The 19112-nt window shown below is 45.0% G+C and overlaps 1 protein-coding gene across 9 annotated transcripts in view; it reads right to left on the bottom strand.

Annotated features, from left to right (window-relative positions):
- The window catches only part of LOC137432870 (STAM-binding protein), a 56171-nt gene that overhangs the window by 23064 nt on the left and 13995 nt on the right, over positions 1–19112 (bottom strand). For 6 of the 9 annotated variants that reach the window (XM_068125141.2, XM_068125145.2, XM_068125142.2 and 3 more), the window contains exon 8: positions 11894–12006. In XM_068125141.2, the coding sequence (XP_067981242.2) occupies positions 11894–12006 (113 nt within the window). Of the gene's footprint in view, positions 1–11233; positions 12007–19112 lie in introns of all 9 variants that reach the window. The other 3 variants (XR_013624384.1, XR_013624386.1, XR_013624385.1) reach the window with 2 other exon arrangements.

The raw sequence follows: 19112 nt of genomic DNA, 5'->3' as shown, positions 1-19112 counted from the left end.
ACACAAGGGGACCGAAATTAGCGGGGGTAGAAAAGATCAAGGTTTTGGATGGGGGAGGATAAGAGATGGTGGTGAACAGCTGTTTTAAAGACCTGGAGGGTGGATTGGGATTGAAGAGAGTGAGGGAGTTTGTTCCAGAGGCGGGAGAAAAGAGGAATGAAGGTGAGCAGAGTGTCTTGATTTTGGCAGTTTAACCATAAGAGGGTTGCAGGCAGATCTTGTGCGACCTGTAGGAATATTTGGGGGACAGAGCACAGAGAGAGCTGGGGGGGCAAGGCCAGAGAGGAGTCGGTAGAAGACGGAAAGACCACCAACCTGCCTGCGGTGAGTGAGTGAAAGGCCCTTGGAGTTAGCTTCATCGTGGGAGATTCCAATGATTCTGAACGCTTTGGTTTCAACAGCGTGAAGACGGGCTAGGTGTGAGGCAGGAGCACCAGACCAGAGGGGAGAGCAGTATTCCATAGAGCTGCGGATGAAAGCCTTGTATGTGGTGAGGAGCTCAGGTGTGCCAAGGAAGGACTTCGCACGACGGAGGATGCCCAGTCGGCGACTGGCTTTGGAGGCCAGATTTGAAATGTGGTTTTCCCAGGAAAGATCATGGCAAATAGTGAGACCCAAAAGCTTGAGTGACAGAACTTCTTGGAGAGGATTATTCAGAAAGTGGATGGGAGGGTTTTCCAGTCCGTCTTTTCGGAGAGACATCGTAAGAGTGTGAGATTTATCAGGATTGAAAGACATGTTCCATTTGTTTGCCCAGTCTGTGATTTTGTCCAGGTCTGCAGAGAGTGAGGAGGCTGCAGACTGCCGATCTGAGGGATGAGGAATGGAGCGACAGAGAGTAGAGTCGTCAGCAAAGAGATAGAGAGGATTTTCAAGAGAGTCGGAGAGATCATTGATGAAGACCAGAAAAAGCACAGGGCCCAGAACACTACCTTGGGGAACTCCAGCCTGAACAGGTAGAGGAGATGAGAGAAACCCATTCAGGGCCACACGTTGACTACAACCAGAGAGGAAGTCCGCCAGCCATGCGTGAAGATTTCCATGGATACCAAAGGAGGAGAGTTTGGTGAGCAGAGCAGGGTGCCAGACCGTATCGAAGGCACGTGAAATGTCAAGGGAGACGGCTCTAATTTCCTGTTTGGTGTTGAGGACCTCCATCCATTGTTGAGAAAGCAGAAGCAGCATGTCCAGAGTAGAGTGACCAGGTCTGAAACCAAATTGATGATCAGAGATCAAGCCATTGGAGAAGAGGAAAGATTTCATATCTGAAGCAATGATGGATTCCATGACTTTGCTGATAATTGGGAGAAGGTGCCTTCGTGCCTTCGATTCAACGTTATAAAGAAGAAGAAAAATGTGTTATAATATACGACAGTATACAGCACTTCAGGGGAAAGTTCAAACATTTTAAAACTGAAGCGTGAAAACTATCTGGGGAAATGGGGGTGAAACACGTGGTCGAAGAACGAACAAGACAAAGAAGGAAATATATATATATACATATATATATATATTTTTTTTTTTTAATTACGATTTTAAACAAAGGGCAAGATGTTCGGGAAAGTATGGGGTGAAAATAAGACTGGGAAAAACTGTGAGATAACCAAAGTAAATGGACCACAATCGACCGCTGAGAAGACAACAAGGTCTCAAGGCAGGAAACTTAAAAGAACAGGCCTCAAAAACGCGGCACGTGCCTTCGATACGGTCTGGCACCCTGCTCTGCTCACCAAACTCTCCTCCTGTGGTATCCATGGAAATCTCCACGCATGGCTGGCGGACTTCCTCTCTGGTCGTAGTCAACGTGTGGCCCTGAATGGGTTTCTCTCATCTCCTCTTCCTGTTCAGGCTGGAGTTCCCCAAGGTAGTGTTCTGGGCCCTGTGCTTTTTCTGGTCTTCATCAATGATCTCTCTGACTCTCTTGAAAATCCTCTCTATCTCTTTGCTGACGACTCTACTCTCTGTCGCTCCATTCCTCATCCCTCAGATCGGCAGTCTGCAGCCTCCTCACTCTCTGCAGACCTGGACAAAATCAGACTGGTCAAACAAGTGGAACATGTCTTTCAATCCTGACAAATCTCACACTCTTACAATGTCTCTCCGAAAGGACCGACTGGACAACCCTCCCATCTACTTTCTCAACAATCCTCTCCAAGAAGTTCTGTCGCTCAAGCTTTTGGGTCTCACTATCTGCCATGATCTTTCTTGGGAAAACCACATTTCCAAGCTGGCCTCCAAAGCCAGTCGCCGACTGGGCATCCTCCGTCGTGCGAAGTCCTTCCTTGGCACACCTGAGCTCCTCACCACATACAAGGCTTTCATCCGCAGCTCAATGGAATACTGTTCCCCCCTCTGGGCTGGTGCTCCTGCCTCACACCTTGCTCGGCTTCACGCTGATGAGGCCAAAGCTTTCAGAATCATTGGAATCTCCTGCGATGTAGTCAACACCGAGGGCCTTTCACTCACTCACCGCAGGCAGGTTGGCGGTCTTTCTGTCTTCTACCGACTCCTCTCCGGCCTTGCTCCCCCAGCTCTCTCTGTGCTCTGTCCCCCCAATATTCCTTCAGGTCGCACAAGATCTGCCTGCAACCCTCTTATGGTTAAACTGCCAAAGTCTAGGCTCTCTGCTCACCTTCACTCTTTCATTCCCCTTTTCTCCCGCCTCTGGAACAAACTCCCCCACTCCCTTCAATCCCACTCCTCCCTCCAGGTCTTTAAAACAGCTGTTCACCACCATCTCTTATCTTCCCCCATCGAAAACCTTGATCTTTTCTACCCCCGGTAATTCACCCCAGAGTCCTTGCAGTGTTCATATGTTTTATTCCTCTCCCACCTCCCCCCAAGTCCTCCCGATGTCCCTGCTCTCAAATGTTGTGTTTGTGTCCTTCCCCCTCTTCCCCCTCTCTTTTGTGTCCTTCCCCCTCTCTCCCCATCTTGTCTGCCGCTCCCCTTGTTTTTTGTGTTTTGTGTGTCGGTTTGTCTTTTTGTGTGATTAATGTTAGCTCTTTCACGAGCCTCGATCTTGTATACAAAAAAAAAAAAAAAGGCTGATTGGTCTGTAGTTGCTGGGATCTGTTTTTGCACCTTTTTTGTGCAAAGCGGTGATGTTGGCTGATTTACAAGCAGATGGCAGATGACCTTGAGCAAAAGAGAGGGTGAAGAGAACAGAAAGAGGGAGTGAAAGAGCGGAAGCACATGATTTTAGGACCCGTGGGCTGATGCCGTCAGGAGCAGCTGCAGAATCAGAGTCGAGGGTTGACAGAAACTTTTCCACCTTGTCAGGAGGAAAGGACACAGAGTCCAGGAGGAGCTGGGTACGACTGGGTACGGTGGGTACAGAGAGGGATGGGTTTGGGACACAAGATTTAGAGGCAAACACAGAGTTGAGGCATTCAGCTTTTTCACGTGCGGAGTCAGCCGTTAAGCCGTTTGAGGTGAGGGAGGGGATGGAGGGGGAACAAACACCAGAAACAGATTTGACCAGACCCCACCAGGATTTGGAAGAGGGAGACAGATAAGAGAGTTCGGTCTTGAGAACGGTGAGATATTGTTTCCTGGCTCTCCTGAGGGTGGACACACACTTGTTTCGGGCTTTGTGAAAGGAAATGAGATTTCCTTCTGTTGGATTTGCTTTCCAGGAGACGAAAGCAAGTTGTTTCAGGGCAACAGCCTCACCACAAGATTCCGTGTACCATGGACGGGAGGAAGGGTATGACAACTGAAGACGAGATGGGATAAATCTGTGCATGAGAGAGAGCAATTTACTTTGAAAGAATTCCCAGGATGAGTTGATGTCAGAGGCGGTAGAGATGGGAGACCAGTCCAGATGATTGATGGCTGCTTGAAGACCGTGCCAGTTGGCCTGAGTGAAATGCCAGACTCGTCGACGCTGAGGAGGCTCTCTGAGAATGGTCAGAGAGATGTCCACTTTGACAAGCACATGATCAGATGAGCCAATTGGAGCAGAAGAAGAGCAGCAGACATTTTCAGGGAAGTTTGTCATAACCAAATCCAGAAGAGAAGATGCTCCGTTGACTGAGATCCGGGTTGGGAAATTGACAGATTGTGTCAGTCCCAGTGAGTCGCAGAAGTCCTTTGCTGAAGAGCCATGCCTGGTGAGAGAGGTACCCACACCCAGCCAACTGGCATGGTGACAATTGAAATCACCACATATGAGGAAGAGAGAGTTGGGATGGGTAGATAGAAGTTGGTCCATATTATCAGACAGCGAGATGTAGATGGAGTCATCGCTGTTTGGTGGACGGTACAACACACATATGAACAAAAGGTGGGAGCGAAGGGGAAGCCGTAGCCAAAGGTATTCCTGGGGGTGAGGTGGAGAGAGGGCAGTGGAGGGCGAGTGAGGAAGAGAGTTTTTTATAAAGATAGCAACCCCACCTCCAGGACGAGGCTCAGGTCTATCATACCGGAGGAGGGAGTAACCTGGGAGAGATACCAAGGCATCAGAGACATCATGAAGGAGGAAAGTTTCTGTTAAGCAGATCACATCTGGTTTGTCAGAAGCAACCTGTATGGAGAGATCAGTCAAGTTTGAGCGAAGGCCCCGGATGTTTGAGGTCCATACCGTTAATGAAGAGGAAGGGGGAGCATCGGGTCCAGAACAGGGGGGGGGGGGAGGGGTAGGGTAAGATGTGGAAGAGGAGGAAGAGGAAGGGAGAGCTGTTGAAGGTGTGTCAGAGATTTCAGAATAGCTTGGAGAAAGGGAAGAATGGGGTGGACAAAAGGTTTGATGGAGATTGGGTGAGGCACAGTGAGGTGTTATTTGAGGAGGGGGAAGAGCGAGGCAGAAGGTTGGGGGAGATGAAGGTGAAAGTTGGAAGGGGGAAGAAGCAGGGAGGATGCTTTGAGGAGGAGGGGTGAGAGGGGAGTCTAGGAGGGGAGGAGCGAGGGAGAGTCTCGGAGGGGAGGGGTGTGGGGGGAGTTTAGGACGGAGGGGAGGGAAGGGGCAAGGGGGGAGATTTGAAAGGGATGGGTGATGGGGAGGATTTGGAGGGGAGGGGTGAGATTGGATTTTGAAAAGTGTACGATTCATGGGAAACGAACATTTTTTGCAAAATGAGTTTGAGACCTTCGAGTCAAAAATACGTTTGAGGACACTGAAGGAGGGGTGGAGTTCTGGATAGTTTAGGGAATGTAGAAAGGAGGAACTGTAAGAGATGGTATTATATATATTTTTTTGGAATGCATAGATTTGGTGAGCAAGACGAAAGCATCCTTTTGTCGGAAAAGAAGAAAAGGGTGTTATAATATATGAGAGAAAATAGTTGTTCAGGGGAGAGATTATACATTTCTAACCACGTGATCGGAACGAAGAACGAACGAACAAAAAAGAACAACAAATAAACGAATAAGACATGCGAAGGAAATATTTTTTTGGGGGTTTTTTTTTTTTTTGAGTAGAGATATTAAACAAGGAGGTATGGGGTGAACCGACTGGGACGAAACGGAGAACGAAAATAAATGCAGCGCATTCGACGAATCGCTGAGAGAAAAACAAAACCACAAGGTCGGAGACGGTACGGTAGCCAAGCCTACGAGTACTAGGCCTCAGAATACTCGATACGCATTAACCGACGATTGTGTATCCATGTACGAAAAATTAACACCGAAAATTTTCCAAAAGATACGCTATAGGTACATACACCGAAAGATAGATACAGTCTCGACAAAAACACAATTGAGAAGGATCACTAAATTTGTAGGTTTAAGTGGTGTTTAAGTCTGATTGGTGTTTAAGTAGGTTTAAGTCTGATTGTCGTCTGTCCTTTATGTTGTCCTGGGGTTTAAGTAAGCTTGTATAGGTAAGTTAATATTTACACTGTCTTACTCCTTCTGTCTTTATTTTCGTATCTTTCCATCTCCCTTGGTTTCTTTGATTGTGTACATAATAGTTAGTAATAAATCCTGTTCTTCCTACTTTGCCTCCATTTCTTCACATCCGTTCGTCTTTGTGATTTCCCCATTGAACACCTGTGGCACGATTTGGCCAACGAATAAGAATCGGGTCTAGTTCTGCTAACGGTTCGAGCCGCGGCTGCTAATCCGCTCGGCAACTAACATCTTGTTCGCGGTCTCAAACGAGGTTGCTCACCTGCCTCCCTGGAGGGAGCTGGGCAGCTTCAGGAGCGGAGACGGCCAGTGAAAATAGAAGGGGGACTAACCCCCACCCCCCCTAAGGGGAGTGCCGTACTCCGTTTCCGCAACAATATATAGTGGTCTGCCACACCATCTTGCTGAGGGGTGCAGATTGGACGACACATAGATTTGCCTAACTCTTGCTCATGGTCCACCCTATCCTGGTGAGATGGGCGAGGCTTACGTCAAACAAGCATTCTTGTTTTAGTAAAGTCGAAATAACTCAATTAGTATTTTCTATTTAAAGCTAAAATTGTTTTTGTTTTTTTCATACATGGGCTTAGGCTCGTAATAGAGCTGATATGGACACACAAGGAAATACTGACGGGACAAACACTTAACACAACCACTGAGCTTGGGGGAAGTGCCGTCACTACCGTCACTTCCCGGGATACTTTGGGTACCAGCGACGTCATAACAATGGCGCCGCCTTTCTCACCTGTACTCAGTGGGGGCATTTCCTCAAGAGGAAATTCCTCCTCCTCATGGATTCCAACCACTGGGGATTGTCTGTGGCTCTACCTTTTCAAGCAAGGAAGCAGCAAGTACCATTTTAAAATCTTTGGTAACTTATGACTTGAACCAGTTCAAACCGGATGGGTGTTTTTAGGAGACACCATCTCCTTACTGCATGGCCGTTTACTCCCTACGGGAGCTCATCCATCCTTTGCCAGATGTTGTTTTTTGTCCTGGCAGGGTGTCAGTCACCCTCACCACGAGCAAAGCCATAGACAGCATAACAATAAATACTACGTAATAGTGCAACTCACGTAACAATAAATTAACTCGAGAGTGCAACAGATTAAGCTCCCGCTTTGAGTTCCTTGAGCTTCGGTGGTGCCGATTTCTTCAAAGACAAGTTCTCCTGGTCGTTTTTGTCACGTTTTTACTGTTTATTACCCTCGCCAGAGGAGAGGATATTGCATTTGAGTCCGTTTGTTCCTTGCAAAATCGAATATTTTTCAAGTATATTGGTCGGTTGCGTTTATGGTTCTGTCTGAAAGTCTGTTTCTGCCTGTCTCTGTCACCGGCCTACAGGTCACAATTCAAAACCGATCGTCACGAAACTTCACCAAGTTGTATAGGTCGTCCCAATTGAGAAGCCTATTGATTTTGAGATCAAAGGTCATCTCGAGGTCAAATTTCTAAAATCGCCATTTTAAATCCGATTGACTTGAAAATGGAATAGCATTTGTATATTGTCACTAAATTGGGAAATGAAGTACCGTATTTTGAGGTCAAAAGGTCAAAGGTCAACTCAAGGTCAAATTTTTAAAATCAATTTTCATCTGAAAAGCCGTCAATTTTTAACCGATTGACTTGAAAATTGAACAGCGTCTGCATATCGAGACACTAAATTGGGAAACATACGATTTTGGAGGTCAAAAGGTCAAAGGTCAACTCAAGGTCAAACTTCCACAATAATCACTTTACATCTGAAAAACCATCAATTTTCATCTGATTTACTTGAAAATTGAACATTTGCATATTGCCTCACTGAATTGGGAAACAAAGTTTGAGGTCAAAAGGTCAAAGGTCAACTGAAGGTCAAACTTCCAAAATCATAAATTTTCATCTGAAAAAAACATCAATTTTCATCTGATCGACTTGGAAATTGAACAGCATTTGCAAATTGTCACTAAATAGGAAAACCAACTATTTTTGAGGTCAAAGGTCAACTCTAGGTCAAACTTCCAAAATCATTCATTTTCATCTGAAAACCCATCAATTTTCATCTGATTGACTTGAAAACAGAACAGCATTTGTGTATTGCCTCACTGAATTGGGAAATCAACTATTTGAGGTCAAAAGGTCAAAGGTCAACTCAAGGTCAAGCTTCTAAAATCATTTCCCATCTGAAAAATCGTCACTTTTCATCCTGTTGACCCGAGCTTTGATCAAGATCGTAAATTTTAATCTTCATGAAATGGACAATTTGCTGTATCAATGGAAACCTTTTTTTGAGGGGGGGGGGGGGGGGGTTTGCAAGTATCGTGCTCCGCATGACGTCTTCTTGTTTGTTTGTCTGTTTGTTTGTTTGTTTGTCCGCACAGAATAAATATGATTTTCTCTGCAACCATTGGTCCGATTGACAGGAATTTTTCACCACAGGTGCAACTCCACCTGTAGAATTTTTAAAAAGTTTATTATGACGTCATCGGTCACGTGGTTCGGCCGCCATCTTGGAAAAACCAAAACACTTTGCACCTCTATATCTCCGAAAGCGCTGAATAGAAAAAAAATTGAGATATGGCTCATTGTAAAGAACTCTCCATGGGGAATAAAATATGTTAATGATAATGTCATACTATGGGAGGGTGGTATGATGCCTGTCATAGGTGCCTCCATGATGTCATTTGACAAGTTTCTTGAGCATAATCTAGGAATAAATTAGTTTAGAAAACAAATGATGACGTCATCGGTCACGTGGTTCGGCCGCCATATTTGTTTTAAAACAAACAAAAAAAAAATCACTGAAAATACATCCTGGCGAGGGTTTGCAATCTCTGATTGCTCTTTCTTGTTTTGCAGTCTTTGTTTACTGTGTGCTTCTACTTTGGTTTTGTTTTCAATATTGTGCCAATTTGTGAGTATTCGTCGGACTTTTCATACCGGGTCATTTGAGGCCTAACCTTTCGACTTTCCCTTGTGTCCACGATAATTTTTATTTGTCTTTTCACTCTACTACTACTTTCTTTTTCCTTTATTTTCGCCACAACCCTCTTAACCCCCCCCTCCCCCCCTTGAATTCCCCCAATTATACCCCTATGTACGATGTGTTAAATATCATATATATATATTTACACATACATACACACTAAAATTTACTTCCTGTTTCTTAAATAGTATATATATATATATATATATGTATATATATACACACACACACACACACACACACACACACACACACACACACACACACACACACACACACACACACACACACACACACACACACACACACACACACAGTCACGTGAAAAAGTAAGTACACCCCATGTAAAGTTTTGACTTTTTCAACATATTTCAACATAGTTATTTGATCTTCATTTCAACAATATCGATAGATAAAGGTGATATAATATAACAAATATCATGAAACATTTACATTTTGTAGTCCATTGTATAATTTAGCCTGGTGTTGGCTTAGCGGTTAGGGTGCCGGCATGGGATCCTAGGATCCTCAGTTCGAATCCCGGTCGATCGCTGAATTAACGCCAGGGGGGTTGACTCAGCCTGTCATCCTTCCGAGGTCGGCAAATTGAGTACCAGCTTGCTGGGATGAATGATCACGGTGTGTACCTCGATTTAGAATAGGTACACCGTATCCCTGCGCATCGTAAGAGCGTGACCAAGGGTTGGCATCAGGAAGGGCATCCGGCCATAAAAACATTGCCTCAAACAGGGAACCATGATTGTCATGGGACCCGCAAGGCTAACCCCCGCTCTAGCGGGGAAAATGGCCTTAAAACGATCATTCATTCATTCAGTCCATTGTATAATTTAAATAAACATAAATGCAAATTTCGCATGTGGAAAAAGTAAGTACACCCCTACATTTATCACTACTTAAAATACCTAAAATTAGAATCGGGTGCACCAGCTCAGGTGCAAATGATTAGAACATCGTTAGAGAGGATCTTGGAGGAACCTGTCTTATTTCAACCTCAGACATTTAGTTTGGTTTGCTCTTTGTTGTTGAAGTGTGTGGCGTCACCATGCCTAGATCAAAAGAGCTCTCTGAGGCCTTCAGAAAGAAGGTTATAGATGCCTACGAGTCTGGGAAGGGATTTAAAAAGATCTCCAAACAATTTGAAATCAATCATTCGACTGTCTGGAAGATCATCTACAAGTGGAGAAGATTCCAAACAACTGCCAACTTGTTCAGGCCAGGCCGCCCCAGCAAGATCAGCCCGAGAGCAGACCGCAAGATGCTGAAAGAAGTCTCTGAGAACCCAGAATGTCATCACGGGACCTACAGGTAGCTCTTGCCACTGTTGATGTCAAAGTGCACGAGTCCACCATTAGAAAGAGGCTGCACAAATTTGATCTACATGGGAGGTGTGCCAGGAGGAAACCTTTGCTGTCCAGAAATAATATCAGGGCAAGACTAAAGTTTGCCAATGAACACCTAGGCAAAGACCAGCACTTCTGGAACAATGTGCTCTGGACAGATGAGTCAAAGGTAGAGCTATTTGGCCACAGTACCAGAAGACATGTTTGGCGAAAACCGAAGACAGCATTTGACCACAAGAACCTGATACCAACTGAAAAGCAAGGTGGTGGAAATATTATGGTTTGGGGCAGCTCACCATCATATAATCCACTATGAATTCTTCATTGTACCAGAGGGTGCTTGAGGATAATGTGAGGCCATCTGTCGGAGTGTTGAAGCGCAACCGAAGATGCACCTTGCAACATGACAATGACCCTAAACATACCAGTAAATCCACCAACGAATGGCTGAAAATAAAGAAATGGAGGGTTCTGGAATGGCCAAGTCAAAGCCCGGATCTAAATCCCATCGAGATGTGGGGGGATTTGAAATGAGCTGTGCATGCAAGAAACCCCTCAAACATCGTACAGCTGAAAGAATTCTGCATGGAGGAGTGGGCAAAAATTTCTCCCAGTTGATGTCAGAGACTGGTAGACAGTTATAAGAAACGCATACTCGAGGTTGTTTCTGACAAAGGGGCAATTCCACCTATTCGAGCCAAGGGTGTACTTACTTTTTCCACATGCGAAATTTGCATTTATGTTTATTTAAATTATACAATGGACTACAAAATGTAAATGTTTCATGATATTTGTTATATTAAATCACCATTATCTATCAATATTGTTGAAATGAAGGTCAAATAGCTGTATGTTGAAATATGTTGAAAAAGTCAAAATTTACATGGGGTGTACTTACTTCAGATTTCAGTTCTCCAGCCTAATGAGCGCACGCTGTGACGTCACCGTCACGTACGTACGCCTTGCCTGTCAAGCTCTGGAAGAGCCATCTGACAGTGCGTAATTTAGATCTTAGTTCAGATACTGTCCTAAGTGCATACAAAACTCAGTTACCGACCTGGTTTCGCCCTTGTTGGGGCTTCATCAGTGCAACGCCGTAAGATCTGCATACACTTATGAGTCTGAATACCTTTCTGTTATATACCAGTCATTATGCGATTTCATTCCATCAGTGGTGAACCGCCATTAAGGTAGCCCATACAACTATTGCTGTACCTTAATGGGAGCAACAAGCACCGCCTGCCACACAGTACATTATCTCTGGTATCCACTCATTATATGGACTCATCCAGTATGAAATCGCATAATGACTGGTATATAACCGAAAGGTTTTCAGAGCATAATATTTCAGATCAGAGCATAAAACCATTCCCTGGTGCATACATAATATAATTAATTGCAATTTGTTCATTTCCTGACAATAACCATCGAACAATGCAGAGGCACAAGCTCTGCCACTTTCCCTGCCGAGAAGGGTGGTGGGTACCCGACATAAGATGGTGGATCATCCAAAACTCCGTTATTTTGTGTTTTAACATCAATATTAATAAGAATTGAATGGTTTTTTTTTTTTGTGATGTTGAGTTTCCACCTGTGAAAAGAATGTGGTTATAAAATATTTTGGAGAATTACAGTCAGGGGTTAAGGAACAAACAAACTCGTGTAAATATATTATCTTGATGTAGATGAGATTTGGATGCAAGCAGTGGGTTCTTACTCTCCATGCCGTGGTGAGCAGACAATAGCTATGGCTTCGGAAAGCATCAGCTGGTAGGAGCAGTGCGTGTGCAGATCTACACTGGACAAGAAGGCTGTCTGCGTGGGATGTGTCTGAAAGGTACATACGGACAATTTGTTTGGAACCATGGCACCTACAAGAATTGGTACGAAAGCAATGCCTCTTACTTTATCTCTTGTTAAATATCAGCTCAAAGTGATGAAACTTGCTTGGAAAATTCATGTATCCTTGCTGAACAAAAACACCCATCTAAACACTTGCCTCATGATACTGCTTCAAATCCCATATACTCTTGACTAATGTCCTTGTAAATCCTATAAAAATACAGCATCTCATAATAACTGTTCTACATGTGATTCAGCAGATTCATTTAAAATTGTATCAAAAAAATTAAGAAATACCTGAAAACTGTTACAAGATTCCTTTTCTGATTTAAAGAAGTGGAAAAATCCCATATACTCTTGACTAATGTCCTTGTAAATCCTATAAAAATACAGTATCTCATAATAACTGTTCTACATGTGATTCAGCAGATTCATTTAAAATTGAATCAAAAAAATTAAGAAATACCTGAAAACTGTTACAAGATTCCTTTTCTGATTTAAAGAAGTGGAAACAATCTCCATGATTTATCACTCCGTGATGATTATTAAACCAAATAAATAAAAAGCAAAATTAAATGATTCATATAGATGTGATTGATTGGGCTGGCAGGATTGACTATATGTACGCACCCTCACCTACAAGCTGTCTAGCCTGAGTTTGAATCTCGATCCAGCTAGATCCAGGTGTTTCAACAGTATCCCGGTGATTCAGTGTGTGCCGTCCCTCCAATGGACGTTATACCGGGCGACCCGTCTGCCAGTAGTAGTTGGTGGAGGTTGAGGCTCCCACGGTGAAGAGTACGTTCGCCAGCACCTTCGTCAGATTCCAAATTGAATTACCTGTGAATGGACTGTATCTGGGTGAGGTGTTTCTGAACACCAATGGGGAGGACATATTTGGGCATGTGCAGGGCAAATTAAAATTATATTTATGCTTCCACCGACAAAGTCGCCACAGGAAATGTTTTCAGGTTGTTCGTCTGGCTGTCCGTCCGTCCATCCACGATCGGTTTTCGTGAGAACGGCTGAAGGGATCAAAGTCAAACTTGGCACGAGTATGTATGATGATGCAAATTTGAACCGATTAGATTATGGGAATAAGAGGTCAAAGGTCAGAGGGTCCCATTCGGTAAAAATTATGTTACCGAGCTAACCTGCAAACCAGTGATTGGATTTTGACCAAATTTGGTATAAATATATATTATGATGCAAATATGAACCGATTAGACTTCAGCATCAAGAGCTCAAAGTTCAAAGGTCAGAGTCAATAATCAGCTTTTGTTACCACAACAAGAACAGCTGAAGGGCACAAAGTCAAAATTGGTACAAGTATGCATAATGATGCAAAGATAAATAGAGTACATTATTGGGTCAATAGGTCAAACATCAGAGGTCCCGGTAGGGAAAAATTATGTCACTGCGCTAAATTTTGACTTCCGCTTCCGGTCTTGCCGGCGAGGTTTCATTTATTCGCAGCTGTTCACGCTCTCCATCGAAATCGAAGTTAAGTAATTGTTCCCATTTGTATTTTCGTTTTAACTGTATTTATTTTATGGTGTGTGTACGTATAGTGTGTCCCAAGGAAGATTTTCGGTGCAAATCTTTCATACCTGTATAGAAAATCGTGTTAATTCGTGTCGTGTCTTTTGAGGCCTTGTAGTGTCCAACCTTGAGGCTTTGTTTTTCTCTCAGCGGTCCGTCGTTTGTGCTCCAATAACTTTCGTTCTCTGTTTTCCCAGTCTTTTCACCCCATAGCCTTCTTCCTTGTTTAAAATCTCAACTCAAAAAACAAAACAAAAAACAAAACAAACATTTCCTTCTCTGTTCTTATTCGTTGTTCTCATTCGTTTATTCGTTCTTATTCGTTCGTTCGTTCTTCGACCACGTGTTTCTCCCCCATTTCCCCAGATAGTTTTCACTGTTAAACTTTAAAATGTTTACACTTTCCCCTCAAGTTCTGTATTCCTTCGTATATTAGAACACCGATTTTTTTCTTCTTCTTTTAAAGGTTGCTTTCGACGTGCTCACCAAATCTATTCATCCCCCAAAAGAATTCCATCTCTTACAGTGCCTCCTTTCTACATTCCCTAAACTCTCCTGCACTCCATCCTCCCTCCAGCGTCCTTAAACGTATTTTTGACTCGAAGGTCACAAGAAACTCATTTTGCAATAAATGTTCGTTTCCCATTAATCGTACACTTTCTAAAATCCAATCTCACCCCTCCCCTCCAAATCTTCCCCATAACCCCTCCCCTCCAAATCTTCCCCATCACCCCTCCCCTCCAAATCTTCCCCATCACCCATCCCTTTCAAATCTTCCCCCTTGCCACTCCCCTCCAAATCCTCCCCATCACCCATCCCTTTCAAATCTCCCCCCTTGCCCCTTCCCTCCTAAACTCCGCCCACACCCCTCTCCTCCAAGACTCCCCCTCACCCCTCCCCTCCTAGACTCCCCCCTCACCCTCCCCTCCAAATCTCCCCCATATCCCATCCCTTTCAAATCCCTCCCCTTGTCCCTTCCCTCCTAAACTCCCCCCCCCACCCCTCCCCTTCAAATCTCCCCACCCTTATTTCTTCTCAATTTCCCCCCTCGCACTCCCCCTCCTCAAAGCGTCCTCCCCGCTTCTTCCCCCTTCCAACTCAAACCTCCATCTCCCCCAACCTTCTGCCTCGCTCTTCCCCCTCCTCAAATAACACCTCATTGTGCCTCACCCAATCACCATCAAACCTTTTGTCCGCCCCATCCTTCCCTTTCTCCGAGCTATTCTGAAATCTCTGACACACCTTCAACAGCTCTCCCTACCTCTTCCACCTCTTCCACATCTTACCCTACCCCTGCTCCCCCTGTTCTGGATCCGATGCTCCCCCTTCCTCTTCATTAACGGTATGGACCTCAAACATCCGGGGCCTTCGTTCAAACTTAACTGATCTCTCCATACAGGTTGCTTCTGACAAACCAGACGTGATCTGCTAAACAGAAACTTTCCTCCTTCATGATGTCTCTGAATCCGTAGTATCTCTCCTGGGTTACTCCCTCCTCGGGTATGATAGACCTGAGCCTCGTCCTGGAGGTGGGGTTGCTATCTTTATCAAAACCTCTCTTCCTCCCTCGCCCTGCACTGCACTCTCTCCACCTCACCCCCAGGAATGCCTCTGGCTACGGCTTCCCCTTCGCTCCCACCTCTTGTTCATATGTGTGTTGTACCGTCCACCAAACAGTGATGACTCCATCTACATCTCGCTGTCTGATAATATGGACCAACTTCTATTTACTCATCCCAACTCTCTCTTCCTCATATGTGGTGATTTCAATTGTCACCATGCCAGTTGGCTGGGTGTGTGTACCTCTCACCAGCCATGGCTCCTCAGCAAAGGACTTCTGCAACTCACTGGGACTGACACAATCTGTCAATTTCCCGACCCGGATCTCAGTCAACGGAGCATCTTCTCTTCTGGACTTGGTTATGACTAACTTCCCTGAAAATGTCTGCTGCTCTTCTTCTGCTCCAATCTGCTCATCTGATCATGTGCTTGTTAAAGTGGACATCTCTCTGACCATTCTCAGGGAGCCTGCTCAGCGTCGACGAGTCTGGCATTTCAATCAGGCCAACTGGCATGGTCTTCAAGCAGCCATCAATCATCTGGACTGGTCTCCCATCTCTACCACCTCTGACATCAACTCATCCTGGGAATTCTTCCAAAGTAAATTGCTCTCTCTCATGCACAGATTTATCCCATCTCGTCTTCAGTTGTCATACCCTTCCTCCCGTCCATGGTACACGGATTCTTGTGGTGAGGCTGTTGCCCAGAAACAACTTGCCTTCGTCTCCTGGAAAGCAAATCCAACGGAAGGAAATTTCATTTCCTTTCACAAAGCCCGAAAGAAGTGTGTGTCCACCCTCAGGAGAGCCAGGAAACAATATCTCTCCGTTCTCAAGACTGAACTCTCTTATCTGTCTCCCTCTTCCAAATCCTGGTGGTGTCTGGTCAAATCTGTTTCTGGTGTTTGTTCCCCCTCCATCCCCTCCCTTACCTCAAATGGCTACACAGCTGACTCCGCACGTGAAACAGCTGAATGCCTCAACTCTGTTTGCCTCTAAATATTGTGTCCCAAACCCATCCCTCTCTGTACCCACCGTACCCAGTCGTACCCAGCTGCTCCTGGACTCCGTGTCCTTTCCTCCTGACAAGGTGGAGAGTTTCTGTCAACCCTCGACTCTGATTCTGCAACTGGACCTGACGGCATCAGCACACGGGTCCTAAAATCCTGTTCTTCCGCTCTTTCACTCCCTCTCTCTGTTCTCTTCACCCTCTCTTTTGCTCAAGGTCAACTGCCATCTGCTTGGAAATCAGCCAACATCACCGCTTTGCACAAAAAAGGTGCAAAAACAGATCCTAGCAACTACAGACCAATCAGCCTTCTCCGAATTATCAGCAAAGTCATGGAATCCATCATTGCTTCGGATATGAAATCTTTCCTCTTCTCCAATGGCTTGATCTCTGATCATCAATTTGGTTTCAGACAAGGTCACTCTACTCTGGACATGCTGCTTCTGCTGTCTCAACAATGGATGGAGGTCCTCAATGCCAAACAGGAAATTAGAGCTGTCTCCCTCGACATATCACGTGCCTTCGATACGGTCTGGCACCCCGCTCTGCTCACCAAACCCTCCTCCTTTGGTATCCATGGAAATCTCCACGCATGGCTGGCGGACTTCCTCTCTAGTCGTAGTCAACGTGTGGCCCTGAATGGGTTTCTCTCATCTCCTCTTCCTGTTCAGGCTGGAGTTCCCCAAGGCAGTGTTCTGGGCCCTGTACTTTTTCTGGTCTTCATCAATGATCTCTCTGACTCTCTTGAAAATCCTCTCTATCTCTTTGCTGATGACTCCACTCTCTGCCGCTCCATTCCTCATCCATCAGATCGGCAGTCTGCAGCCTCCTCACTCTCTGCAGAGCTGGACAAAATCACAGACTGGGCAAACAAGTGGAACATGTCTTTCAATCCTGACAAATCTCACACTCTTACGATGTCTCTTCAAAAAGACCGACTGGACAACCCTCCCATCTCCTTTCTGAATAATCCTCTCCAAGAAGGTCTGTCACTCAAGCTTTTGGGTCTCACTATCTGCCATGATCTTTCCTGGGAAAACCACATTTCCAAGCTGGCCTCCAAAGCCAGTCGCGGTCTGGGCATCCTCCGTCGTGCGAAGTCCTTCCTTGGCACACCTGAGCTCCTCACCACATACAAGGCTTTCCTCCGCAGCTCAATGGAGTACTGCTCTCCCCTCTGGGCTGGTGCTCCTGCCTCACACCTAGCTCGTCTTCACGCTGTTGAAACCAAAGCGTTCAGAATCATTGGAATCTCCTGCGATGACGCTATCTCCGAGGGCCTTTCACTTACTCACCACAGGCAGGTTGGTGGTCTTTCCGTCTTCTACCGACTACTCTCTGGCCTTGCTCCCCCAGCTCTCTCTGGGCTCTGTCCCCCAAATATTCCTACAGGTCGCACAAGATCTGCCTGCAACCCTCTTATGGTTAAACTGCCAAAATCAAGACTCTCTGCTCACCTTCACTCCTCTTTTCTCCTGCCTTTGGAACAAACTCCCTCACTCTCTTCAATCCCACTCCTCCCTCCAGGTCTTTAAAACGGCTGTTCACCACCATCTCTTATCTTCCCCAATCCAAAACCTTGATCTTTTCTACCCCTGCTAATTTCACCCCAAATCCACGTTTTTGAAGTGCCAACTTCTTTTCTGGAAGTCCTTGGTGTCCTTGCGTTTTATACCTATCCTGCCTCCCCCCAGGCCCTCTCCCTCCCACATCTCCCGATGTCCCTGCTCTCAAATGTTGTGTTTGTGTGCTTCCTCCCCATCTTGTCGACCGCTCCCCTTTTTATATACTTTGTTTGCTTGTTTGTTTGATTTGTTTGTTTGATTTGTTTGTTTGATAAATGTTAGCTCTTTCACGAGCCTCGACTCTGTATACAAAAAAAACAAAAACTTGTGAACCAGTGATGGGATTTGACCAAACCTGGTACAAGTATTTATTATGATAAAAAGATGAATTGATTCGATTTTGACATCAAATGTCAAAGGTCAAGTTAGGTAAAAATGTGACACTTGAGAACAGCTGAAGGCATTTAAATCAAACTTGGTGCAAGTATGTATAATGATGTAATAATGTGGGTGGAGGCATAATTGGTTGGCGGCGTGATCTGCATCTGACGATTCACAAATGACAGTTGCTTTATATAGTTTCATGTGAAGGTCCTCTGTCATTGTTCGATGTAATGACGAATATGAAACACCCAACTCTGCAGAACGTTTCTGTAATGATTTTTTTTTCGGAGATCTGAGAACGGATGTTTTAATCTATCTATAATTCCAGTAATCTCTGTGTGTATGTTTGTTTGTTTGTTTGTATGTTTGTATGTTTGTATGTCTGTGACCGCTGTTTCTCGACAACTACCGGTCCGATATACTTGAAACTTGCCAGGTATATTGCTGGGGACCCGAGGATGTGCCTTTTCAAGGTTTGAAATTAATCGCAGAAGTAGTTACCGAGCTATGTCCAAAAAACGATTCAACCAATCAGAGAGCAGCGAGCTATCACGTGTGCCGAACGTGGCGAACAGACTCTGCCTCGGATGGCACATTTGAGAGCGTATTCATTTATTTCCCGTCGGCAAACTATGTTGGCGCTATGTTGGCGTTAAACTATGTTTTAAAACTAATTAAAACTAATTTGCGATTCTTTCGCTTTCCTGCGATATGCGACCTTCCGGTCCGGAGCTCCTGTGAGAGCGTGCGCCATTACGGATAGTACGGGTACGGGCATGCCATATGTTGGCGTTAAACTATGTTTTAAAACGAATTAAAACCATTTCATGTAAATAGAGGGGGGGGGGGGGGGGGATTGTCACTGTACTCGCAAGCCGTTCGCCGTTCGCTTTGGCGTTGCGAATGGACCAAAACATTTCATGAACCAAACCATTTCATGTAAAGCGTTCGCCGTTCGCTTTGGCGTTGCGAATGGACCAAAACATTTCATGGACCAAACCATTTCATGTAAATAGAGGGGAGGGATATAATTTT

Source organism: Myxine glutinosa, chromosome 8, assembly GCF_964187855.1.
Source record: "Myxine glutinosa chromosome 8, kmMyxGlut1.1, whole genome shotgun sequence".
In the NCBI taxonomy this organism is placed as follows: Eukaryota; Metazoa; Chordata; class Myxini; order Myxiniformes; family Myxinidae; genus Myxine; species Myxine glutinosa.
Note: the sequence above shows the minus strand (reverse complement) of the source record. Positions and strands in the feature narration are given on the sequence as shown.